This window comes from Cervus elaphus, chromosome 21, assembly GCF_910594005.1.
Source record: "Cervus elaphus chromosome 21, mCerEla1.1, whole genome shotgun sequence".
Taxonomy (NCBI): Eukaryota; Metazoa; Chordata; class Mammalia; order Artiodactyla; family Cervidae; genus Cervus; species Cervus elaphus.
In genome coordinates, this window is record NC_057835.1 from 13,109,239 (window position 1) to 13,135,197 (window position 25,959).

The following is a 25,959-nucleotide window of genomic DNA, read 5'->3' on the forward strand; positions in this document are numbered from 1 at the left end:
AGAGAAGAAGTAGCACTAGGGCTGCAGATGGAGAAACCACACAGCACTATTTCAGTACCTTGGACCTCTGAACCTATGGTCCTCTGCCGGGAAAAACTAGATCTCTTATCAGAAGAGTTTTTCCTGCATTCATATGAATATTGATGTTAAGATGAATGTTGGTATTAATATGAGTGTTGGTGTTGATATTTTTCTCACTGCTGATTTCTTAATTCCCCCTAATTTTTAAACTTAAAAGAACCTCTGAAACTAAATGAGCTGAAAATATCTTTTAAAAATAAGCAACACATTGAGATTCCTGTACACAGCAAACTCCCGTGAAGAAAAGTTCCAAATTTGTGATGCTATTTGCATTTCCATAAACACAGAGAATCTCTGTCTGAGCTTATTATTATGGGACAAATAACAGTGTTAGAAATGGGGTGCTTTAAGACTCTAATTATGCATATGCTCCCATTTTGATTAGTGCGTTTACAGCACAAAGCAATACAAAACCTGTGCTTTTGGCTCCAAAGCTTTTATTCTTAAAGTTGACATTTTCATGAATTTTAACTAACACTGGTTTCATTTGATGTAATTGAAAAAAAAAAAAGTTTTTTTAAGTGCTCAGATAGCACTGCTCCACAGGAAGCAGACCCTGAGACAGAGATTCTCATGCTAAATGTTTGTTAGGGAGCAGCCTAGGGATCCACACCTGTGGGAAGGGAGGAACCAGGATTGGGAAGAGGGAGAAGCTGAGGGGTGATGCTGGCCTGCCAGAGGCCCCAGCCGATGCCACAGTGAGCTCCGGGGCTCACGTGGTCCTTTGGAGTCGTCCTGAGTCAGGCTAAGGGAGCCACATTATACCCCACGTTGACCAGAGAGACTGAAACACAGGCTCCAGGCTCTCACACCCAGTGCCAGGAATGTCAAGGAAGGAGCAGGGAGTTCCAGAACTGAAAAGGCCATGTGGTCAAGGCCCGCAGATAAATGAGGGGTAACTGGTATGGGTGGATGCCCTTCACTCCTATAGAAGAGTCGAGCAGCCCACAGTTGGGTTTGGGGCTCACTCTGGTCACTTCCCTTCTCTCTGGCTTGGTCAGTAGAAATTAAACTTACTCTAAAGATGAAATAAAGTGAACACTTTAATGTCTCGGTTACACTCATCATATCTCAAGTACTCAAGCACTCCAGGGTCAGCCTGGAACATCCCCATTATTACAGGACGTTCTCCTGGGGAGCACTGCTCCCCCACACGCTTCCACCCTGCCTCTCAGAGGGAGGGTCTGCTGCACCCCCATCCCCAGGAAGAAGGTGCCGGTTCTCGTTACCCCAGCACCTACAGCCTCTCCTGTTCCCCTCAACTGGGAAGCATCTCTATTTAGTCTCCTCAACTCTTTCTTTGCCCTCTTACGTGACATTAATGTGACTCAATAAACCAGTGTATGTATGCTCAGTTGCCTCAGTCGTGTCCGACTCTTTACGACCCCATGGACTGTAGCCCACCAGGCTCCTCTGTCCATGGAGTTTTCCCAGGAGAGAACACTGAAGTGGGTTGCCATTTCCTTCTCCAGGGGCTCTTCCTGACCCAGGGGTTGCACTGCGAGTCTCCTGCATTGGCAGGTGGATTCCTTACCACAGGGCCACCTGGGAAGCCCCTTAATAAACCAGAACTGGCATCAATAGAAACTGAAAAGTATTTCCATTTCTTTAAGGATCGGCCAGGAACACAGGGGAAATGTTTGTATCCATTACACTAATTCAATCAGAGAAAAGGAAAAAAAAGTTTTCACATTAAGATAGTGTAAACATGTCTACTCTGCCACATGAACATCTGAAAATATATCATGGGCCAGCAAGAAATGAATGGAAAACAATGAAATTGGCATGAAATAGACTTTAAAACATAACAAACACACCATTTTAAGATTAGCTTCCTCCAAAACAAATCTCATTTGATGATAATAAAAACCTGCTGCATTGGGCAAACCTTTGCATGAGTCACCTCCTCTAATTATTCAGTGAACATTGCACTGGTGGCTTTTGTTGCTGGTTCTTCCATGGTTTTCTTCTACAGGTTTTTGCTATGCAGAATATACCTTTTTAAAAAAATCTTTCTGAACAAACTCTTCCAGCCTTGTAATTTCCTGTGTTTGGAACATGCAGCTCTTGTTATTGTTGTTCTTTTCCTCTCTTTTGAAGTCTCAGCAAAAGTCTGCCCATCACACAAACCATCGGTGATGCTTGAAGGTATATTTTCCCTAGTGGGATGTGCAATACATGTAATGAAAAGGTGGGGTTTAAGCAGATCTTTTATTTCTGCATTGCACATATGCCCTTCCATGAGGTCTATGGGAAGGGGGCCGAACTAAATCACACATACACAAATTGAGTTTTTATAAAATATGATAGAAAAATATACAACTGCACTATCAAAAAAAGACTGGTCTATATACCACCATGAAATTAAAAGACACTTGATCCTTGGAAGAAAAACTATGACCAACCTAGACAGCATATTAAAAAGCAGAAATACTACTTTGCCAACAAAGGTCCTTCTAGTCAAACCTATGGTTTTTCCAGTTGTTATGTATGGGTGTGAGAGTTGGACCATAAGCTGAGCACCGAAGAATTGATGCTTTTGAACATCAAAAAAAAAAAGAAGTGTTGGATAATACTCTTGAGAGTCCCTTGGACTGCAAGGAGATCAAACCAGTCCATCCTAAAGGAAATAAGTCCTGAATATTCATTGGAAGGACTGATGCTGAAGCTGAAACTCCAATACTTTGGTCACCTGATGCAAAGAGCCAACTCATTGGAAAAGACCCTGATGCTGGGCAAGATTGAAGGCAGGAGGAGAAGGGGACGGCAGAGGATGAGATGGTTGGGCGGCATCACCAACTCAATGGACATGAATTTGAGCAAGCTCTGGGAGTTAGCGATGGACAGGGAGGCCTGGAGTGCTGCAGTTCATGGGGTCGCAAAGAGTCGGACACGACTGAGAGATTGAACTGAACTGAACCGTTATGCCACCACAAGGAGACGGATTGCCATCAAGGACAATAAGAACACTCACCTCCCTGAGCTTGATGCTACAGCCCCCAGACTGGGACGCATTGCTTCATTTGTTCTTTCATCATCCATATATTGAAGCATACATATGATGAACAATGGGCTGGGCTTTCTGGGGTTCTGACCAATGGCTCATGCAGCCAAGAATCACTAGTCAGATGGGAAACACACGACCCTATCTGTCAGTTCGTTTCAGTGCTCAGCACACCAGTGCAAAGGTCTAGTAAGGATTGGATTGGAGAATCTGGTTGAGGGTTGAGGCTAACCCTGGGCTGCTAACTTCCTCCCCAAATACAGATAATTAGTCCAGCATGCCTGCCTGGCCAACAGATGGGGGCGGAGCTGGATCCTCAGAGTCCAAGCCTAGTGTTTTTCCTTCATCATCAGTTGCACGGATCTGATCACTGCTGTGTGGCAGGAAGTCTCAGGCAGGATGGAGAAAGGGTGGCTGGTGGCGCTCATCTTTCAGAGGAGTGACCCTGCCTGCCAGTGAGATGTGGCCAGTAAATGAAGCATCCCGTCATCTGAGAGAAGGAGCTGGTGAGGGTGGAGGAGAGAGGAATGTACACCCACTCCAGATCTCTCTATTCCTTGAAAAGAAAGAGCGGAAGTCCCCCACCTTGGTCAGTGGACCAAGGAGAGGAGTTTTGACTTGTTTCTTTTTTCCCTCTCTGCCTACCAGTAATCCCTGTCTCATAGGAAGATTGGCAGGTGGGGGCTAAATAAAACACATGCACACCCAGCTCAGGTGGGCATGGGCCCAGCAGGTAGCCTCCTCCTCTTCCCACCATCCCCCTACAACACTCTTCTGTCTCTGAGCTTCCTAAGGGAAGGTGCTGGGTCTGAATGCTCTCTGCTGGAAGTTTGTTGAATTAAGTCACTCAGTCATATTTATTGAGACCTTAACATGCTTAGCACTGAGCTTATTCAGTTTAAAAGATAATGGAACTACAGAATTTTTCAGATTGAGAAGAGGCCCTTGCGACTGATTTTAGCTAATCCCCTCACTTTACAGTGGAAGGAGGCGGGGTCCAGTGAGCTGGCAGTTTAGGGGCTTGAGCTTCCAGCTCAGACCATTTCCCCCTGCAGCACATTCACTGGGAACTCCTCAAAGGCAGTGTCTCTGTCACCCCTGTGTCCTCAACACCCCCAAAAGTGTCTGGCAGGTATCAGGTTCACTCTCAGAAAACATTTGTTAAGTGAATGAATTCACTCTGTCCCCCTGCTTGGCCTTGGACAAATGAAGTGTAGCCTGTAGCTTTGCAAGACTAACATGAATAGTTACAATTTGTGGTCTAAGTAATTCCCCCCTTTTCCAAGGTTTCCCTGTCCTTGGTTTCAGTTATGCGCGGTCAACCATCTGAAAATATTAAATGGAAAATTCCATAAATAAACAATTTATAAGTTTAAAATTGTGGGCCATTCTGAGCAGCATGATGAAATCTTGCACCTTCCTGCTCCGTCCCGCCCAGGATGTCAAAAATAATCCCACTCATTCCTGAGTCAGTATATGCCTTGGTTATCAGATCAGCTGTGCTTGGGGTCAGGCCACCCCTATTTTATGTAATAACGGTCTCAGAGTGCAAGACTAGTGAAGCTGGCAGCTCAGATATGCCAAAAGAAGCTTTCAAGTGCTTCCTTTAAGTGAAAAGGTAAAAGTTCCCGACTTAATAAGGAAAGGAAAAAAAGCCATATGCTGAGATTGCTAAGATGTAGGGTAAGAACGAGTCTTCTATCCATGAAATTGTGAAGAAGGAAGAAGAACTCTGTGCTAGTTTTGCTGTTGTACCTCAAACTGCAAAAAGTATGGCCACCATGCATGAGAGGTGCTTAGTTAAGATGGAAAAGGTGTTAAATTTCTACAATTGTGTAACATACAATATATCATTATAATTGTTCGATTTTATTACTGGTTATTGTTTTTAATATCTCACTGTGCCTAATTTATAAATTAAACTTCACCACAAGTATATCCATAAAGAAAGAAAAGAAGCATACTCTATGTAGGGTTCGGTGTGTGAGTATGTACGGGTGCATGCATGCTCTATCGTGTCTGACCCTTTGTGGACTGTAGCCCACCAGGCTCCTCCGTCCGTGGAATTCTCCAGGCAAGAATACTAGAGTGTGCTAGAGAGCGTTGCCATTTCCTCCGGCAGGGGATCTTACTATCTGTGCTCTCCGGCCTGCCCTGGGAGTCTTGTGATGTATCCCCAGGGGTGGGGGCACTAACGTACCTTTCTCATCCGCATGGAGGGGCTTAAAGTCAGACTCTTTCATGGGATCTGTAGTGAAAGTTAAAGTGTTTTAGCATTTGGGAAACATATAGTGTATACTTTTGAAGCTCTATCAGAAAGAATGTATCACGGACTGTGCTGTGCTTCTATTTTCAGGTGGGCGAAGTAATCATAGGCTGTCAACGAACGTCGAAGCCTGTGAAAAGCACGCCGGACAGCAGCAGAGGGCAGACAAGCCAGAGGTAGCATCCCCGCCCGCCCCCACCGCCCATCCTTAGCTTTGTTTAGAGTTCTCTCCATCATCTTTTGGTGGCTGGAATTCACCTGCCCACCTGGTACGGTGACTGAACCTTTAGAAAGGATTCATACCCTGAATATGTATTCCCCAAACTTCAACTCTTGATTTGTAGGGCTCAGACACAGATCTGTGCATGTCTAGGCCCCCATTTCCCAAGATACTAATAGAAGCGGCAACATCTACACCGCTGACAGCTACACTGACCAGGCACTTGCCTCCTATCAGGCCAGTCTGTGTGCTTTACCCATAGCAACACATTTAATCCTCACAAGTTTTATCCTCAGTTAAGCAGACAAGGAATATGAGGGAGGGGGGCAGTGGACTGTCGGGAGGCCATGCAGCTGTGATTTTTCTCGAGGACTCTGCTGAGCTCTGGTCAGCACTCTGCTCATGTCGCCTCTCTTTTATGACCCCCGTGTCCCATCATAGCGTCCAAAACTCTCAGGGCTGCAAAGACTTAGAGACCCCGTGTGTGCCCTCCTGTCAATCATAGACCATCTTCCTGCCTTGGCTTAAGCTTCCTTCCCTACAGGACCCCTCACCCTCTCAGGAGAATTTCTAGTAGTCAGGTGAGAGTTGGACCATAAAGAAGGTTGGGTGGCCAAGAACTGATGCTTTCGAACTGCCGTGTTGGAGAGTCCCTTGGAGAGCCAGGAGATCAAACCAGTCAGTCCTAAAGGAAATCAACCCTGAATATTCATTGGAAGGACTGATGCTGAAGCTGAAACTCCAAGGCTTGGGCCACCTGATGAGAAGAGCCAACTCATTGGAAAAGACCCTGATGCCAGGAACGATTGAGGTCAGGAGGAGAAGGGGATGACAGAGGATGAGATGGTTGGACAGCATTATCAACTCAATGGACATGAGTTTGAGCAAGCTCCAAGAGATGGTGAAGGACAGGGAAGCCTGGCGTGCTACAGTCCATGGGGTCTGTTCTAGCTCTGCCCCTAGAGACCCTCAGAACAATGCCCACCCCCCACAAGCGGTGACAATCCTTAGAGCATTTCGAACAAAGCTCTCATTCCTTCTCAATTCATCCTTGGAATGAACATCTCAGCTCTTTCAACTTTCCTTCTCCTTTTCAAGATTTCCAGACTTGTACCATCCAGATGGCAAAGTCTATTTTGGACCCAGGCAAACTATCTTTGTGATACAAATGTATATGCCAGAATTATCACTATAAAAATACCTGAGCAGGAGCTGTATTTATGCCTTGCATAATACAAGCAGTCAGGCATTCTTATATTCAAAGACAACTGTCAAAGTTTTGTAGAGGTTTTCAAACATGCGGTTTGTTTAAACAACAGGTATGGAGCTGAATTCCTTCTGAAAAGCGGGTTGCTGTTTTTAACCTTGGGAAGCCACTCTCATGTTTCCCGGCTTATTAATTTCTGTTTCAGATCGTTGTTGTTCAGTTGCTAAGTCATGTCTGACTCTTTGTGACCCCATGGACTGCAGCACTCCAGGTTCCACTGTCCTCCACCGTCTCCCGGAGTTTGCTCAAATTCATTTTGAATCAGTGATGCTCTCTAACCATCTCATCACTTAAAGAGATTCAAGGGTATTAGGACTCCTGTGAATCTTCATGGTCATAATTAAGCCCCAGCAGCATCCATACTTGTAAAAAATCTGAATCTAATTTGTGAGGAATCGCAGGGATTGGAAACCAAGTCATTGTCAGCAGTTTGGAGCTGGTTTTCAAGACTCCAGGCTAACTGTCATCACCGTGATTATACTTGATGATTAGAGACATCTTAGCACAATTATTTATAGAGGGAACCCCTGCAGTGTTTTCACAAAGCCTTTCTTTTTCATTGCTGTCACTGAGAAAGGATCACCTCATGTCTGCTCAGGATACATCTATGGGAAGGTTGTTTGTGGTGCTCTTGAATCATTGACAGAATTCATTATTCCCATTATATCAGCTTCTGACTAGGCAATCCATGACCCAAACAGCCGCCTATAAAGGCTGCATGTGGGCATGAGGTCAGACAGCTTGTTGGTTTGGGGGAAAGGCCTACAAAGGGCAGGACACTGGGGGCCGGGGGTCAGAACAGGCCCCTCAATCCCCTCTCAGCCTGGGTGGTCCCTTCCTCATGCGGTGGAGACAGAGTGAGTGGAGGGAGTAGATCAAGGGGAGGAGGGTTTTGTTCATTGGACCGGATAGGATCATGTCTGAGGAGAAGGTCACAGACTCAGTGAACCCTTGTGGTCCTGTGACAACTTCCTCAAAGATGGGTTTATTGAGTACTGAGCGCCTGCCTGTGCTATATGATGCTGAGCGTTATCTTTAATCTCCAAAATATAAATAAATCCTTCTATTCCCAACATACCGAGGTTCATAGAGATGGGGTCATTTGCCCAAGATCGCAAAATTGGTAAGTGACTGGTGGATCTAGGATTATAAAATGTGGCCCATTCTCGGGCTTGCCTTCTTACTCTCCTCATGGTGTCTTTTTTTTTTTTTAATGGACTTTTAGCCCAGTCATAGATTCACAGCAAAATCGAGTAAAAGGCACAGAGATTTCCCAAATACCCCCTTCCCCTACAGGTGCATAGCCTCCTTCATTATCCACACCCTCTGCCAGAGGAGGTTTGTTACAATTGATGAAGCTGCCTTCCTGCATCATTATCACCCACATCCAGAATTTGCATAGGAGCTCAGTCTTGGTGCTGTGTGTTCTTTGGATTTCGACAAATGTGTAACAGCTTTCCAGGTGGCTCAGCAGTAGAGAATCCACCTGCCAGAGCAAGAGACACAGGAGACGTGGGCTCAGCCCGTGGGCTGAGGCGCTCCCCTGGAGAAGGAAGTAGCATCCCACTCCAGTGTTCCTGCCTGGGAAATGCCATGGACAGAGGAGCCTGGAGGGCTGCAGTCTAGAGGGTCACAAAGAGTCAAACACGACTGAGCAACTGAACAACCACAGCAAATAATGACAGGCATCCGCTACTATAGTGTCACGCAGAGGAGTTTCACTGCCCTGAAAATCCTTTGTATTCTTTAATAGAGGAATCAATCTTCGATATATTTTACGCCTACTGATTTTAGACATTTTCTTTTTTTCTTGCATTCTCCCATAATTATAAATTTACTCATGCCGTCTTCCACCTGTTCTTATTAGGTGCCAGAGGTTCTGGTCTGACAGCCAGGTGACGGGTAAAACCTGCAGCGGGCATCTGTCTCTTCAGGCCTCGGATGTGAGGCAGGAAGCAGCAGGGGAAAAAAACTCCCTCTCCTCTTTATTTTGGGGATGAATGTGGTCCTCGAGTGCCCCAGGCCTAGCTGTTCACTGCTTATTACCCTCAGGGATTCGTGACTAATTAAAACCCTGCACACAAACTGTTCCTCAGAACATCTGAAGTTGGGGCGCTGCAGATAACTGAATACTGAGTTCACTGTTTATTACTGAGATCCAGAAACTATAGCCCAAGAGATATGCCCTGAATAGAGATGGGCTGCTTTTCTTCAAAGTCAAGGACACATAATTATCATAGATGAATTTAGATATTTACTTAATTAAGCCATAGATATCACAGCCTGTTAAGTAAGAACAGAATAATTAAGAAGTAGAGCTATAGTTAATAACGACTGTGATGTAAGTTTTTGAAAACTGAAACTCCCTGCATAGTTTATAGTGTATATTCTGGGACTTCAGAAAGTGCCATTTTTAAATCCAAATTTGTGTTTTTCTTCAGCAGGTCCAGGTATATTAGTCAAAATATTTCTGACCCAGGGATTAAACCCAGGTCTCCTGCATTGCAGGCAGATTCTTTACTGTCTGAGCTACCAGGGAAGCCCAGTCAAAATACAAAGGAATCAAAAAGTCAGATCCTTTCAAGGGCTGAGCAGACTATAGACATGAGGGGGAATGGTTGCAAGAGCAAAAGAATTTACACTTTCCAAAGAAAATGGAACCTCCCTTCTCCACCAGATTGTGTCTGCTGCAGGAATTTGGCCGGAGGACATGGGTTTGGAACTCCTGGAGTAGATCGTGATTTTCCTTAACTGAAAGGGTTAGTTGCTCAGTCACGTCTGACTCTTCACAACCTCATGGACTGTAGTTGCCAGGCTCCTCTGTCCATGGAATTTTCTAGGCAAGAATACTGGAATGGGTAGTCATTCCCTTCCTCCAGGGGATCTTCCTGACCCAGGGATCAAACCTGGGTCTCCTGCATTGCAGACAGATTCTTTACAGTCTGAACCACATAGATCAGAGCTAATTGCCTATTTAATTTCAGTATTGCACAGTAGTGAACTTTTTCTATTTATTCAACAGCAATTTATTCAGTGAAGCTGTATGCCAAAGATATAAGGTGAAAGAGACAGAATCTTTGCTTCGAAGATGCCAGTCTGACGGGGGAACAGATGGACAGTGAGACAGTTACATGATGGCGAGATAATTTTTCTATTGAGCACTCCCCTGTGCCCCGAGATGGGCCCAGGAACCTTGTCTGTCTGCACAGACCATGGTATTGCTAGTGTCTAGCACAGCTAGGGTGCAGTAGGCTCTTAATGTGTATCTGTCAAATAACTGAGTGAATGAATGATTGGTACTGTGATTCCAAAATTATTTCAAAATCATCCACATCCTGGGGAAAACTTTACATAACTACAGCTTACTGGGTCCAACTCCAAGTCTATGGAATGGAAATGGCCAGAAAAACAGCCCGGGGACTGTATCATTTAGAGTTTTCTATGTGACTGTGATCACGGGATTCCTTGGCCGGCAGAGGGGCTTCCTGGTTCCGTTTCACCCCAGCTATTGCCGCGAGCACTGGGTGCGGTTTCCCACAGGAGGGAAGGAACCGTGGGCTAAGCTTGGCATGCACCTGAACTTGTAGCATGAGTGTCCCTGCCGAACCACGGGCTTCCCCGACGGCTCAGCAGTAAAGAACCCGCCTGCACCCAAAGCTGCTGCGCTGGGGCAACCCTGAGGGGTGGGGCGGGGAGGAAGGTGGGAGGGCAGTTCAGGACAGGGGACACATGTACTCTCATGGCTGGGTCATGTCAGTGTATAGCAAAAACCACTACAGTATTGTAATTAGCCTTCAATTAAATTGAAAAAAAAAAAAAAAAAAAAGAACCACCTGAAATGCAGGAGATGTGGGAGACATGGGTTCAATCGCTGGATCCGGAAGATCCCCTGGAGGAGGAAATGGCAATCTACTCCAGTATTCTTGCCTGAAAAATCCCATGGACAGAGGAGCCTGGTGGGCTACAGTCCAAAGGGTTGCAAAGAGTCGGACACGACTGAGCACGCCAACCTCAGCAGGCTGGATTATCTCAAGCAGCAGGGTCTTAGGCGCCTGATTAGCTCCATTCAGGAGTGAAACCTGCCGGGTGTGATTCTATTATTGCTCCTGGCTGTGGGACTTGACCTGCTGTATCATTTCAGTTATCAAAAAAAGTCTTAGGTAAGCAGAGTCTGCCGACTGTCCTGTCCTCTGCCTGCCTGTGTGTTAGCATGGCCCTGCAGCACCCTTTAACTCTTTATTTCTCCGAAGGTCGACTCCTGCTTCTACAAGGCTCTAAGCCACTTGAATCCAGGACAGTCTCCTTTTTCTGCCCCCATGCTCCAGGGATGGTACTTGCCAATGTTTGCCAAACAAACGAATGAATGAATGGAATCTGCTTGAAATTTACTTCAAGATGATATCTCCATTTCCTTTGCCTTTTTTGTTGTTCTAGAAGCCAGCAAATGGAAAGACTAGAAGTGGATCCCAGCAAGCGTTCCATCCCTGATGTGGCCAACATAGTTCAGGAGAGAAAACACACGCCCAGAAGAGTGCGCGCTGAGCCCAAAATTATACCAAGTGAGGAAGAGCCCGACTTTGAAGATAATCCTGAAGTGCCTCCTTTGATTTGAAATCTCAGGCCACACTGCCTGTGACCTGCCAGACCCAGATTTGCTCCATACAGAGAGTGTATTATTTACGGGGTAGACACAGTTATTTTCAGTATTACTACTCCAGTGCGTTAGCTTCTACTTTGTACATTAATATTCTCAAACCAGTTTAAAATTAAAGCGTGTACCTTCAAAATGCTGTATCATTTGTTTGTAATAAAGCATTGGTTAGTTAAAATGTTTAGTAAATCGTAGAACGATTACAGAAACACGCTGATTGTAAATCCCAGAACCACCTGCTTGTGCAGATAGATGAAATCATGGATTAAAGCACTCATCATTAAACCACTACCTCTGGTTTATCTAGAACATTATTAACTCAGTATTCCAGATACAGTATAGGAAAACTATCATTACTCTGATCATGACTTACTAGCATTTAAACCAGACTCCTCCCCCAACCCCTCCCCCACATGCACGCACACACAAATCAACAAATACATAAGCAGCTACTGAGTCCCAGACCTGCTCTGTTCCTCATGGAGTCAGTGGTAACAAGGCAGTAAAATATGCACACATGGACCATGTCAGGTGGTGACAGAGCCCGCAGTCAAAAAGCACGTCTGTTTGTTCTCCAGTGGAAGTGCTCTTGCCTCCAGAACCAGTGCCTCTAGTTGCAGAAACAGGAGTAAAACTGGCCTGTTAATCATTAGGGGTGTTAGTGAAAGGAACCTCTCCCATTTCAATCCCTTGATCCCAGATCCATGCTCCTTGGCCCTGGGAGAAACAGCACCACATGTTGGATAGGAATTCAGAGTCTATACTTCATCCTTGGGAACATTATCTCACCCACACAAAGTGTTATCACCCGGTTGGCACTGTAGGGGAGTCTGCAAAAGGCCCCTTCAGTGTTCTAGCAGGCCAGCTGCTCCAGAGTGATGATGAACATGGTGAGTCCAGTCAGTTCCATAGACACGGCTCCGTGGGCATGGTTCATTGGCTGTAATGAGCCCCCTGGTCAGAGGCGGTGCTCCATGAAGTACTGCGGCAGCGAATATGGCTGCCATTACGTAAACCCACAGATGGTGGTTTTGGCAGAAGCACTATAGGGAAGGAAGGCAGATTCATATTCAGAGTAAGTGTATATTCCGGTGAGAACAAGGTACCGCTTCTTCCACGATGGATGGAAATGTTCCAGTGTAATCAACCTGCCAGCCAGCAGGTGATGGACGGTCCCCTGGGGTATAGTGCCATACATGGAGTTCGCTGTTGGTTTCTGCTACTGTCGGATTGGCCGCTGTGGATGTCTGCAAATTATATGACACTCCTCCCATCAAGAGGTGGGTTCTCTGATCTCTCGTCTTGAATATGGGCCAAGCTTAGTGACTTGCTTGCGACCTGTAGCATAATAATAAAATGATGTTACATGGTTGTCAAGGGTCTCCCAGGAGGCTCAGTGATAAAGAATCCACCTGCAAGGCAGGAGACATGGGTTTGATCCCTAGGTTGGGAAGATCCCCTGGAGAAGGAGATGGCAACCCACTCCAGTGTTCTTGCCTGGGAAATCCCATGGACAGAGGATTCTGGTGGGCTACAGTCCATGGGGTCACAAAGAGTTGGACACGACTTAGCGGCTAAACAATAGCAACGTGATTGTCAGGGCTGAATCAGAAAAGGCCATATCACTGCCGTTTGATTCTCGGGACATTCCCTCTGGGGGAATCCAGATGCCATGTAAGAAGTCCAACTTCCCTGAAGCTGCCATGCTGGAGATGCCACAGTAGGCGTTCCTGCCCACAGCCCGAGAAGCACTCTCAGCTGATGGCGTCATCTACGAGACCTGTGAGTGCGCCATCTTTGACGTCCAGTCCTGGCCACCGTCTGGCTGTAACTGTGTGAGTCAAGCCAAAATAAGAACGGCCCAGATGTGCCTTCTTAATCTCTGACCCACAGCACTGTGAGCAAAATAAAATGGTTTTTGTCATCCTATAGACATAGGGAGAGTTTGTCCTGCAGCAATAGCTACCAGAACCAGATTTGGCACCTAGAAGTGTCGCGTTACTAACCAAAACCAAAGACGTGCAGTCATTGCTTGGGGCGGTCAGAAGCTAGAAGGGCCCTGAGGAGGTTTGTGACAGTTGGCTCCCTCCAGGAAGCAGACAGGAGAGAGTTAGAAGTGCGAGAGATTTATTGGGGGTAATGGCTTAGAATGATGAAGAGAGGGAGCTGGAGTAGGAGAGGCATTAGACTTTAGGTTTCAGATACAGGCTTGACATCCATAAAACGAGGAAGGATGAGGATGGAGGAGGATTGGCTAAACGGAGCCTCGGACTGCAGTGCAGCACTGAGAACGTCTCAGCCAACCCAGCTGGCAGCTCCAGGACAAGAGGGCCCGTGGAAGGAAGACAGGCATGTTGGACAGAAATGGCTGTGCCCAGCAGCCCCTGCCAAGTTTGGTGCTTGCAGGGAAGCCAGGGAGAGGGAGAGGGCCAGAGCTGGAGAACTGGAGTGGGTCCCGAAGGTGCTGCAGCTGGAGGCTGCAAGCTCTTCCGCTCCCTGCGTCTGGTTCTCTCTAGGAAGAGCTGAGCAGCGCCCCTCTGTGGCCGATGACAGAAACTCACCTCCAGGTGGCTGTCAGTGGAAACAGGAAAATGCGCTTTAGTGCTGGAACAAAGACCTTCCTTCCGTAGAAAAAGTTTAGCAAAACTGTTGCCTGGGGGTAACATGGAAAAATGTCCCTGATGACTTATTGGGGTTAGTGAAAGATTTCCAAGTAGAATGCCGGAAGTATCATCAACTCGTACCTGTTAGCTGCAAAAGCTAAAGTCATACAAAGTCCGTTTTCAAGCAGAATTTAGAGGAAATATGAAGGAACTATACAGGCTTTGTTCAAAAATAACGAAACCTCGTATAAACCAAAGTGGTGTAAGGCGAAGAAGCAATGGCCTGACGTCGAGATAAAGCACAGATGCTCGCAGACCCGGTTCACAGCCCTGGCGGCTGGATGCAGAGATGCTGAGTGTGGGAAGAAGCTTGGCAGAGCTCCTCTCACTGCCACTCTATACGGCAGATCTCTGGAAAAGAAACGCTGAACAGAGTGGTTGCTCTTCGCCTTTTCTCGTAAAAGCCAAAATCATCCTGATTTCTCTCATTTAGAGAGAACATACTACCATAGGGCTTTCATAAAAGCAAACTGGCGTAAAAGCGAGGGACATCTGTGTACTAGGAGACTGAATGAACACCTCGGCACTCACTCTCACGTTTTACAGTATTTTTAATTAATTAATTTATTTATTTTGGTTGCACTGGATCTTTGTTGCTGTGTGCAGGCTTCCTCTAGTTGCAGAGAGTGGGGGCTACTCCTGGTTGCAGTACGTGGGCTTCTAGGGGGTGACTTCTCACGGGTGGCTTCTCTTGTTGTGGGGCACAGGCTCTCGGGCGCATGGACTTCAGTAGTCATGGCCCATAGAGCTGGGGCTTGGAGTTATGGTGCATCGGCTTCGCTGCTTCCCAGCATGTGGAATCTTCCCAGACCAGGAATCGAACCTGTGTCTCCTGCAATGGCAGGCAGACTCTCACCCACTGCGCCACCAGGGAAGTCCCCATTTTACAGTTTTAACAACTGAGACTCCCAAAGGTCAAGGCCCTAAAACAGTGTAGCAAGTTGTTAAAATATGATTTTTTAAAAATCATTTTTGACCAAATTTCCAATATGAGTTTGTTTTTTTTTTTTCCCTACCAAAGTGAATGAAACAATTCACATGACAATATTTTCCAAGGAAATAGTCACAAACCTACTTTCTCCAGTCTTAAAACTGGTCCCTCCCTTTGGGAATGTTGAAAAGGGATCTCAGACTAGAGGGGGTTTGTGGAGGGTTAAAGCTTTGGGGATAAAGCTGGAAGGTTCTTGGGGTGGTGGTGTGTTCTCACTTCAGTCCTCCTGGGTGGGGGACTTTCAAGGGACTTCGAAGGTGATGGTAGATGAACACATGTCTTTGGAGAGCGCCGTTACCTCTTACATCCACTTTAGGGTCCTTTCTTGTAGTCCAGGCTCAGTGAGAAGTTCTCCAGGGAACCTCACTGGAGAGCTCCCAGGAGGGTTTCCCGAAGTTGGGGGCACACGGTTGCTACCTGACTCATGACTGAGAAACCCGAGGTTGGGGGCGGTGCTGTGGGAGACTTTCCTAAGGACCTGAGGTGGGAGATAACGGCAGCTCAGACTGCTGTCCGTCGGGGCTCCCTGGAGGGGTGAGAAGCCCCACGGCAGAGGCTCAGGCTATGCTGTTGCGTGCCGGGGGCTGAGGAGGAGGACCCCAAGGCCAGGGCTGGGCATGCAGGGGATGGACGAACTGGGAACCTCTCCGGAGTCGATGAAAAGGCCTCCAGGGGTAGAAAAGTCAGTTTCAACCCTCCGCCCGGCCGACAGAGCAGGAAGCCTGATGGAGCTGTAAGGACTTATCTTATCCGCAGCCGTCAAGGTCCTGGCCACTTGGAGTTTGGGGCTCGAGTGGGAAGAGGAGGGAATGGTCACCAGGACCAGAGAGGGTGGCAGACAAGTGACAGGAGCCCCACCTTCTTCCCAGGATGCCCCACCTCCCTTCCCAGGGAGGGAGCAGGGAGTAAACATCTGGACCTTCCTTACTCCCCGGCTACAACTCCCCAGCGGCCAAGCTCAACTGAGGGCCAGGGCTCGGGGAGCCCGCTGGTGGATACACAGCGCGGTGGAGGGGCCGCGCTCCCCTCTGCCTGTCGTCCCTCACCCTGCCCCCCCAACCCCTCCAGGATGGGGCTAGAGCTCCTGGTGTCTGGGGTCGGGTCGGGGCGGGAGCCGGGGAGCAGGATGAGAGCACAGCCTTCCTGCCAGCTGCTGGTCTCCACCCTGATCAGCCTGAGAAGGCGGCAGGGGCGGGGTGGGGTGGGGGGAGAAGAGCTGATGTCATACTAGCATTTGGACCTTGATGGGGACAATCTCATTACTGAATGGAGACTGAAGATAAGATTCAAATGGCTGAAGGGTCACCTAGAAATACAAGGAAATATCACTCAGTTCAGTTCAGTTCAGTTCAGTCGCTCAATCGTGTCTGACTCTCTGCGACCCCATGAATCGCAGCACACCAGGCCTCCCTGTCCATCACAAACTCCTGGAGTCTACTCAAACTCATGCCCATCGAGTCGGTGATGCCATCCAGCCATCTCATCCTCTGTCATCCCCTTCTCCTCCTGCCCCCAATCCCTCCCAGCATCAGGGTCTTTTCTAACGAGTCAACTCTTTGCATGAGATGGCCAAAGTATTGTAGTTTCAGCTTCAGCATCAGTCCTTCCAATGAACACCCAGGACTTATCTCCTTCAGGTTGGACTGGTTGGATCTCCTTGCAGTCCACGGGACTCTCAAGAGTCTTCTCCACACCACAATTCAAAAGCATCAATTTTTCAGCACTCAGCTTTCTTCACAGTCCAACTCTCACATCCATACATGACCACTGGAAAAACCATAGCCTTGACCAGATGGACATTTGTTGGCAAAGTAATGTCTCTGCTTTTTAATATGCTGTCTAGGTTGGTCATAACTTTCCTTCCAAGGAGTAAGCGTCTTTTAATTTCATGGCTGCAGTCACCATCTGCAGTGATTAGTCACTGGGTCCGCTTAAATTTTCATCCAGAGGCAGGGAAAAACCACCCACATTGAGGAAAGGAGAACCTATAGCATGTATTAATCACAGCTGCAAGGTGAGCACTCAGTGTTAAGTGTATACTAATTGGGGACTTCCTTGGTGGTCCAGTGGTCAAGAATCCACCTTCCAATGCATAGGAACTAAGATCCCACATGCCCCAGCGTAGCTAAACCCTCATGCCATAACCAAGACCCAGTATACTCCCAAAAAAAAAGTGTATACTGACAGTAACCCGTAATGCCAGAATCGCTGCCCTGGCCATTTTTCCAAATTCCCTTTTCATCACCCTCCTCGCCCTCTGCCTTGGCTCATCTCTCTCTTCGAGAAGGCTCACTGCTTCAGCCTTGCATCAGCTCCCCCAGGGACAGCAGAGGCTGGCTGTTTTTCCTCCTCAGTCCCCAGGAGAAAGGACACTGCATGGCATGTAATGTCATCTTCTGTCCCCAGGACCCAAACACACCAGTCCCTGCATTTTTTTTCTCCCACTTTTTTTTCTCTTGAGCAGCACAAACCAGCCCTTCTGTATCCCTGGCCGTGACGTCCCACCGGCGCCAGCGCAGCGCAGTGATGTCTCTGCATCCCGCGCCCAGCTACCATGACAAGCGCTGAGGCAGGAGCCCCCTGCATGTGAAAAGCCTGCCAACGTCAAGAGGAGGCCAGCAACCGTGACTCTGATGGGAGGTGTGTGAGCCGTGCAAGGCCCAGGTATGGTGCCCTGGTGCTCGCCCCTTCCCGGAAGCCTGCCCTCTGCCTGGCAGCTGGGGCTCCACACACAGCGAGCACCGGCCACCTTTCACGGTCTGTCGCAGCTTGCCTGACACATCGGAGGGAAAGTGTCACTGCGTCTCCTGTTGACACACATCAGGCTGACGTGTCTACGCTCTCACAGCCGACCTCGGCTCAACGACACGCCTGTTTCCTGTTGTTGCTCCTTCCCTTGGGTCTGGTGCCTTTTTTGAGCCTCAGTTGGATATGCTCATGGGTCTCTTCATGTACGCACGTTTCCTGAGCACCTACTAAGTGCAGGGAACACATCAGGTGCCAGAGAAGGTTCTCCCGGTTCTCGCTCCCCTCCTGCTAGTGACCCCTCGCTCCCCCTGCTTCATCGCGTCAGGCCGGTACCCATGTGACCCCTTGGAAGGTCATCTCCACGAGCACACCCTGCCTCTCCAGGACACGTGGGCACATCCCTGTGGCTTGTGCTGCCAGTGCTCTGCCCCTGGCATCCCCATCTCAGGCCTCAGGTACAGTCCTCAAATTCAGCGACTCGTCTGGGCTAGCCAGAGTCTTCTCTCTCATCGTCTCCTCTCATCTTTCCTGCCACTTTACTCATTCTGCTTCTTGTCTTCTGGCTTTTGTTTCATGGATTTACTCTCCAATCACCCAGCTGAGAAAACACCATCGCTGCTTCCTATGTTCAACCTTCTTGAGAGTCCCTTGGACTGCAAGGAGATCCAACCAGTCCATCCTCAAGGAAATCAGTCCTGATTCTTCATTGGAAGGACTGATGCTGAAGCTGAAACTCCAATACTTTGGCCACGTGATGTGAAGAACTGACTCACTGGAAAGACCCTGATGATGGAAAAGATTGAAGGCAGGAGGAGAAGGGGATGACAGAGGATGAGATAGTTGGATGGCATCACCGACTCAATGGACATGAGTCTGAGCAAGCTCTGGGAGTTGGTGATGGACAGGGAAGCCTGGCGTGCTGCAGTCCATGGGGTCACAAAGAGTTGGACACAACTGAATAACTGAATGGAACTGATGTTCAACCTTCAGTTGGTAACTCAATCCCATCAATTCTCCTTCAAAAAGAGCTCCTCTAGTCTCCAAAACCACTGTCAGCATCTGTATGCCATCTCTCGTCATCTACTGTGTTGGTGTGACCACCACCCACCACCCCCACCCCCACCCCCGCCAACCGCCCGTAACTGTTGCCTAGAGAACAAGTCTGAGCCCATCAGATGCAGGCCCCCACCTGCTACCCACATCTCCCACCACGTCCCCCCAGGCATCCAATCTGCCCTCCACACTGAAGTTGTCACCATTCCTGAGAGTTACATGCATGCTAAATCCCTTCAGTCCTGTCTAACTCTGCAACCTCAGAACTGTAGCCCACCAGGCTCCTCTGTCCATGGGATTCTCCAGGCAAGAATACTGGAGTGGGTTGCCATGACGTCTCCAGGGAATCTTTCCAACCCAAGGATCGAACCTGTATCTCCGGTGACTCCTGCATTGGCAGGCAGGTTCTCTACCACTAGCGCCACCTGGGAAGCCTCCTGAGAGTCACATGGGGCTTATATGCACACTGACCATCTGCCCGTGTCATCCCTGACCTGAGGTGGTGGGTGATGCGCTGGGTCCCAGGGCCCAGGTGAGCCCTCTCAGGGTTGGATGGGAGCAGGGTGGTGTTACCAAGGCCCAGAGACAGAGTGGAGGCCCTCCTGTGAAGGAGGAAGCAGGATCGAGTGCACAAGGCCCCTATTCCTGGCTAAGGCCATCAGGTGTTGGGATCATTATAAGCACATAGAGACTCTTCAGAGGGAAGTTAAATCCAACATGAAGGGCCATCATTTTGCATCATCTGTGCTGGGAAAGTGGATCAGTCCATGGTCCTGCAGGGACCACTGACCGCGGTGAGCGGCTCAGCTCTCTGGGTGGTGGAACACTGTTACTGAGTCTGCTGACTTCCACCATCAAAGGGAAAAAGAATGCCCGCTCTAGTTACCCTACACAATATAACCAATCATGCTTGGTGCCGTGGGACAACCATTTTAGCGTGCTCACAGTTTCTGTAGGTCAGAAATACACACCAACACGTTGGGCACAGCGTGTCTTTACTCCTTTGTGTCTGGAGCCTCAACTTAAACCCCAAAACTGTGGATAACTTGAGATCCAGAGGCTGGATGAACCCGGAGATGACTTCACTCACATCTTTGGCAGCTGAGGCTGGCTCTTGGCCAGGACCTGAGCTGGCTGAAAGCCAGCCCCCCCACCCCCGCGTGGGTCTATGAGGTCTCTGGCTTCCTCAGAGCATGGCTGTGAGGGTCCAAGATTGAGCTTCTAGGGATAAGGGTAACAAAGAGCCTGGTATTTCCATGGCCTAGTTTCAGAAGTGACTCAGCTCTCTTCTGCCACATGCTACTACTGATCAGGGCCATCCCAGAGGCCTGGCTAAGTCCAAGAAGAGAGGATTTGGTCTCACCATCTCATTGGAGGAGTCGCTGGCTTCTACACGAGTGTGTGAAATGACACATCTTGTTAGGAGACCTTGGGAAAATACGGTCTACCAACTGCCCTTCCTCCTCCATGAAACTCAAGTTCTTTTAGGCAACATTTCCTGCCCCTGAAGGAAAGAGGAGGTGATTCTCCTCCTGTTGTATGAATAAAAGATGTGGGCAATGGTGGGGGGCAGAGAGGCATACTTAATTTTACCTCAGGATCATTTTTATAACATATACCACTGCCTGCCTCTTCTCCTCTCCTTTTCTTGGAGGTTTCTATAAATAAAAATATTTACAAATCGATACAAGGCCAAATAAAGATCGTTGGAGGTGATCTAAGAGGCCTGTTCAGAGTTATGAATTGAATTCTACTTAATGTTCCTTAGGTTATGCAGATAAAAATAGAAGAGAATATTTTTTTAATTTCCTTTGGCCGTATTTTTTTGAGACCAGCACTGACATTGTACTTGCCTATCCACGAGTTAATGTTTTTTCTGGTGTTATCTCTGCATTCTATCTCATGTTGCCCAGGTTTCCCTGGGTCTCAGTAGGTGGGTTCACGGGCTGAAATCGCTGGCTATTGCTCCACCTACTGAGGACGGAGCTGCAGCTTTTGTTCCAGGCATTTCTGGGAATCATTCATGGTGCCAGGGCTCCTTTTCCCAGTGAGATAGAACCTTCTGGGGACCTCCTCTCTGCTGAGCTCCCATCTCTGCTGCTTTCCTGGGGTCACCACCCATGCCCCAGGGCCCTGACTCCACCAGCACCCCCAATAGCTGCATGTGACCCTTTACTAGAAGGGGACCCAGAGCCCTTCCTACTGGACTCCAGGACTGTACAGTCTTTTATTTTATTTTTCATTGGAGGATAATTACTTTGCAGTGTTGTGTTAGTTTCTGCCATACATCAACATGAATCAACCATAGGTATACATAGATCCCCTCCCTCTTAAAACTCCCTCCCATCCCCCCCACCCCACCCATCTAGGTTGTCACAGAACACCGGCTTTGGCTGAACCCCAAGACTTTAGATAATAAACTCTAGGCACTTTCTGTCTTATTGTACTTTATTTTATTGTACTTTGCAGATATTGCCTTTCTTTCTTTTTTTATTTTTATTTTTTTTACAAATTCAGGTTGGTGACAACTCTGCATCAAGAACGCTCATTTATCAGCAGCATTTTTCCAACCGCATTTGCTCATTTAGTGTCCCTCTGTCACATTTTAGTGATTCTTGCACTATTTCAAGTGTTTTCATTACTGTCATGTTTGTTACAGTGATCTGTGATCAGTGATCTTTGATGTTGCTATTGTGATTGTTGTGGGATACCATGGACTGTGCCCATATAAACAACCTTAATTGGTAAATAGTGCATGTTCTGATTGTGCCCTTTCCCTCTCTTCAGGCCTCCCTATTCCCTAAGACACATGATATTGAAATTAGGCCAGTTAATAACCCGACAGTGGCCTCTAAGTATTTAAGTGAAAGGGAGCATCTTCTATCTCTTTCTTTAAATCAAAAGCTAAAAGTGATTAAGTTTAGTGAGGAAGGCATGTTGAAAGTCAGGGTGGGTTGAAGACCAGATGTCTTGAGCCAATCAACCAAGTTATGAATGCAAAGGTACAGTTCATGAAGGTCATTCAAAGAGCTGCTCCAGTGAACACAGGAATGACAAGAAAGCAAAACCACCTTATTGCTGGTCCGTGTGTGCTAAGTCGCTTCAGTCATGTCCAACTCTGTGTGACCCTATGGACTGCAGCCCGCCAGACTCCTCTGTCCATGGGATTCTCCAGGCAAGAATGCTGGAGTGGGTTGCCATGTCTTCTTCCAGGGGATCTTCCCTACCCAGGGATCGGACGCAAATCTCTTAAGTCTCCTTAATTGGTGGGCAGGTTCTTTACCTCTAGCGCCACCTGGGAAGCCTTTATTGCTGATAAGAAGATTTGAGTGTCTGTAGATAGAACACCATGGGCTTCCCTGATGCCTCAGAGGTTAAAGTGTCTGCCTGCAGTGCAGGAGACCCAGGTTCGATCCCTGAGTTGGGAAGATCCCCTGGAGAAGGAAATAGCAACCCACTCCAGTATTCTTGCCTGGAGAATCTCATGGAGGGAGGAGACTGGTAGGCTACAGTCCATGGGGTCGCAAAGAGTCGGACACGACCAAAGCAGTCACAACATTCCCCTAAGCCAAAGTCTAAGCCAGAGCAAGCCTTTCACTCGCTTCAGTTCTCTGAGAGAGGTGAGGAAGTGGCTGAAGAAATGTTTGAAATCAGAAGGGACTCGTTCCTGAAGTTGAAAGGAAGAAGCCATTTCTGTAAGGTAAAAGTACAAGGTGAAGCAGCAAGTGCTTTCACAGAAGCTGCAGAAAATTATCCAGGAAGTCTGGTATAAGGTAAATAATGAAGGTGGTTATGCCAAACAACAGAGTTTTCAACGTAGACAAAAGGGCCTTCTATTGGAAGAAAATATCATCTAGGACTTCCATAGCTAGAGAAAAGAAGTCAATGCCTGACTTCAAAGCTTCAAAGGACAAGCTGACTTTCTTGTTATGGGCTAATGCAGCTGGCGACTTTAAGTTGCAGCAAATGCTCACTGACCACTCTGAAATCCTAGGGCCCTTCAGAGTTACGCTACAGCTACTCTGCTTGAGCTCTATAAATGGAACAACACAGCTGGATGGCAGCACATCTGTTTACAACATGGTCCAGTGAATGTATTATGTTGAGACTCACTGCTCAGACAAAGGGCTTTCCAGGTGGCGCTAGTGGTAAAGAACCCACCTGCCAATGCAGGAGACACAAGAGACTCAGTTTCAACCCCTGGGTCAGGAAGATCCCCTGGAGGAGGGCACAACAACCCACTCCAGCATCCTTGCCTGGGAAATCCCATGTGATAGGGCCCACATGGGGTCTCATTGATAAGATGGCTCATTATGTCAACCTCGCAAATAAAGAATAAATCACAGTGATCTGTGAGACTGACCAAATTGCCCAAATGGCATCCTGTTATCTCACTGGTGCCTATCTTCTCAAAGCTGTGAGACCACCAGATTCCAGACCTCCGGCTACATGACCATCCCTTCAGAGAATTTTTCATTGGTGGGGTATAAGAAGGACTCTGTCAGAAAGGGAGGACGCTGGTTCTCCTTAAGAGCATCACCCTCTCTTTTCCCTCTAATAAATTTCCTTTATCTTGCCTGACTGCCCGGCCTGCTCTCTTTTTCTCTGCACTCGCCTCACACCATGTACAGAGGAGCCTGGCGGGCTCCAGTCCACAGGGTCACAAAGAGTCGGACACAGCTGAGGCGACTTAGCACAGCATAGAAAGTCAAATGTTTCTCTGAGTTCTGTAAGCTGCTCTAGCAAATTTATTGAACCTAAGGCGGGGACCATTGGAAATTCCAGTTTATAGCCAGTTGGAAGTGGAGTGGCAGAGTTGAGAAGGTAGGCATTGTTGCAAGACTGAGCCCTTAACTTATGGAATATGACGCTCTCTCCAGGTAGACAGTATCAGAAGTGGGTTGATGTGAAGGCCACCCAGCTGGTGCCAGAGAACTGCTTGGTCATGTGGGGACAAACCTCTCCACATGTTGTCAGTGCTGGCCAGAACCATTTTATCCAGCATGGCCCCAACTGCCCATTTCCTTAGAAGTACCAGACCTCTCTCTATTGAAATGATCAAATTCCAAACCTCTTCTATCTTAATTGTGTTACCTCCACTGACCAGGGAGCCTTGGAGGAAAGGGCAAGCTCCGTATCACTGTAAAATGATTCTGTGAGGCTTGATTGGCGATCCCTAAGAGGAAGCTCCACCTCTTAGGCCAAGGCAGGGGGTCGTCTTCCACTTCCACTTCCACTTGTCCACTCAGACATGCAAAACGAAACTCACCATGAGAAGTCTTCCCCCAAACCCTCATTTGGACTCCTTTCGATGATCATACTCTTTCTGGTAACATAACTCTGGCCTCATTTCTTGTAAACAACTCTGGTCTTCTTTTGTTTAAAGATTATTGACTGAAAAGAAAATGCACAACCTAAATGTTGAGAATCATGCTTTGTTTTATTTAGCTGACTTTCTGAGGACCTCAAGCCTGGAAGATAGCTTCTCATTTAGCTCTGGGAGACTACTCTGAAGAGGTCGGGGTGGAGCCAGGATAGATAAGGTGTTTTGCAACAAAAACCAGGTAGTCGGAACATCAAAAGACTACCATTAAAGAAAAGTAGCAATCTCTAGTTAATGGGAATATGTAAGAGCCTGGGCTCATTGAAACCATTCCTTTGATGTGTGTCTTAGCTGTCTGGGGCCAGTACCCTGTTCTTTTCCATCCTGAGTCCCCTCAGGGTGCCTTGTTGGCATGGCTGCAGTGACTGAGGGTTTTAGCAGTCTCAGGGGCGGCTGTAGTGGCCTGACGGCCATAGCATCCTTGTTTACGGATATGGCAGCAACATTTTTCATTCATAAGACTGTTCACATAATCTTGCCTCTGGTAACCAACAGAGCTGCCCGCCCTCATCAGGCAACACTCTGCCCAAACCTCTTCTGAATTCCCGCTGCTGCTGCTAAGTCGCTTCAGTCATTTCCGATTCTGTGCGACCCCATAGACAGCAGCCCACCAGGCTCCTCTGTCCCTGGGATTCTCCAGGCAAGTACTGGAGTGGGTTGCCATTTCCTTCTCCAATGCATGCATGCATGCTAAATCACTTCAGTTCAGTACAGTTCAGTCACTCAGTCGTGTCCGACTCTTTGTGACCCCATGAATCGCAGCATGCCAGGCCTCCCTGTCCATCACCAACTCCCGGAGTCCACTCAAACTCATGCCCATTGAGTCGGTGATGCCATCGAGCCATCTCACCCTCTGTTGTCCCCTTCTCCTCCTGCCCCCAATCCCTCCCAGCATCAGGGTCTTTTCCAATGAGTCAACTCTTTGCATGAGGTGGCCAAAGGACTGGAGTTTCAACTTCAGCATCAGTCCTTCCAGTGAACACCCAGGACTGATCTCCTTTAGAATGGGCTGGTTGGATCTCCTTGCAGTCCATGGGACTCTCAAGAGTCTTCTCCAACACCACAGTTCAAAAGCATCAATTCTTTGGCTCTCAGCTTTCTTCACAGTCCAACTCTCACACCCATACATGACCACTGGAAAAACCATATCCTTGACTAGATGGACCTTTGTTGGCAAAGTGATGTCTCTGCTTTTTAATATGCTATTAAGTTTGGTCATAACTTTCCTTCCAAGGAGTAAGCGTCTTTTAATTTCATGGCTGCAGTCACCATCTGCAGTGATTTTGGAGCCCCAAAAAATAAAGTCTGACACTGTTTCCACTGTCTCCCCATCTATTTCCCATGAGGTGATGGGACCAGATGCCATGATCTTAGTTCCAGAAATCACTTCAGTTGTGTCGTACTCTGTGAGACCCTGTGGACAGCAACCCACCAGGCTCCTCTGTCCGTGGGATTCTCTAGGCAAGAATCCTGGAGTGGGCTGCCATTTCCTTCTCCCCTGAATTCCTAGGCTTTTTATTTAAGTAGGCTGCCTTGTATAAAGCCCTCTCTCTCCTTAGAACTATTCTGGTTTCCCCAGGCTCTGCTAAAGACAGAATTGGCAATAGTCACCATGCTAGACTCTGAACCCAC

At 47.8% G+C, this 25,959-nt stretch overlaps 1 protein-coding gene across 4 annotated transcripts in view; it reads left to right on the forward strand.

Moving 5' to 3' along the window:
• DNAAF11 (dynein axonemal assembly factor 11) overlaps positions 1-11,667 on the forward strand; it is a 71,843-nt gene extending 60,176 nt beyond the window's left edge. For 3 of the 4 annotated variants that reach the window (XM_043880254.1, XM_043880257.1, XM_043880260.1), the window contains 2 exons: positions 5,442-5,527; positions 11,273-11,667. In XM_043880254.1, the coding sequence (XP_043736189.1) occupies positions 5,442-5,527; positions 11,273-11,450 (264 nt within the window). In that variant the 3' untranslated portion in view covers positions 11,451-11,667. The remainder of the gene's footprint in view (positions 1-5,441; positions 5,528-11,272) is intronic. The other variant, XM_043880255.1, reaches the window with a different exon arrangement.
• The last annotated feature ends 14,292 nt before the right edge of the window (positions 11,668-25,959 follow it).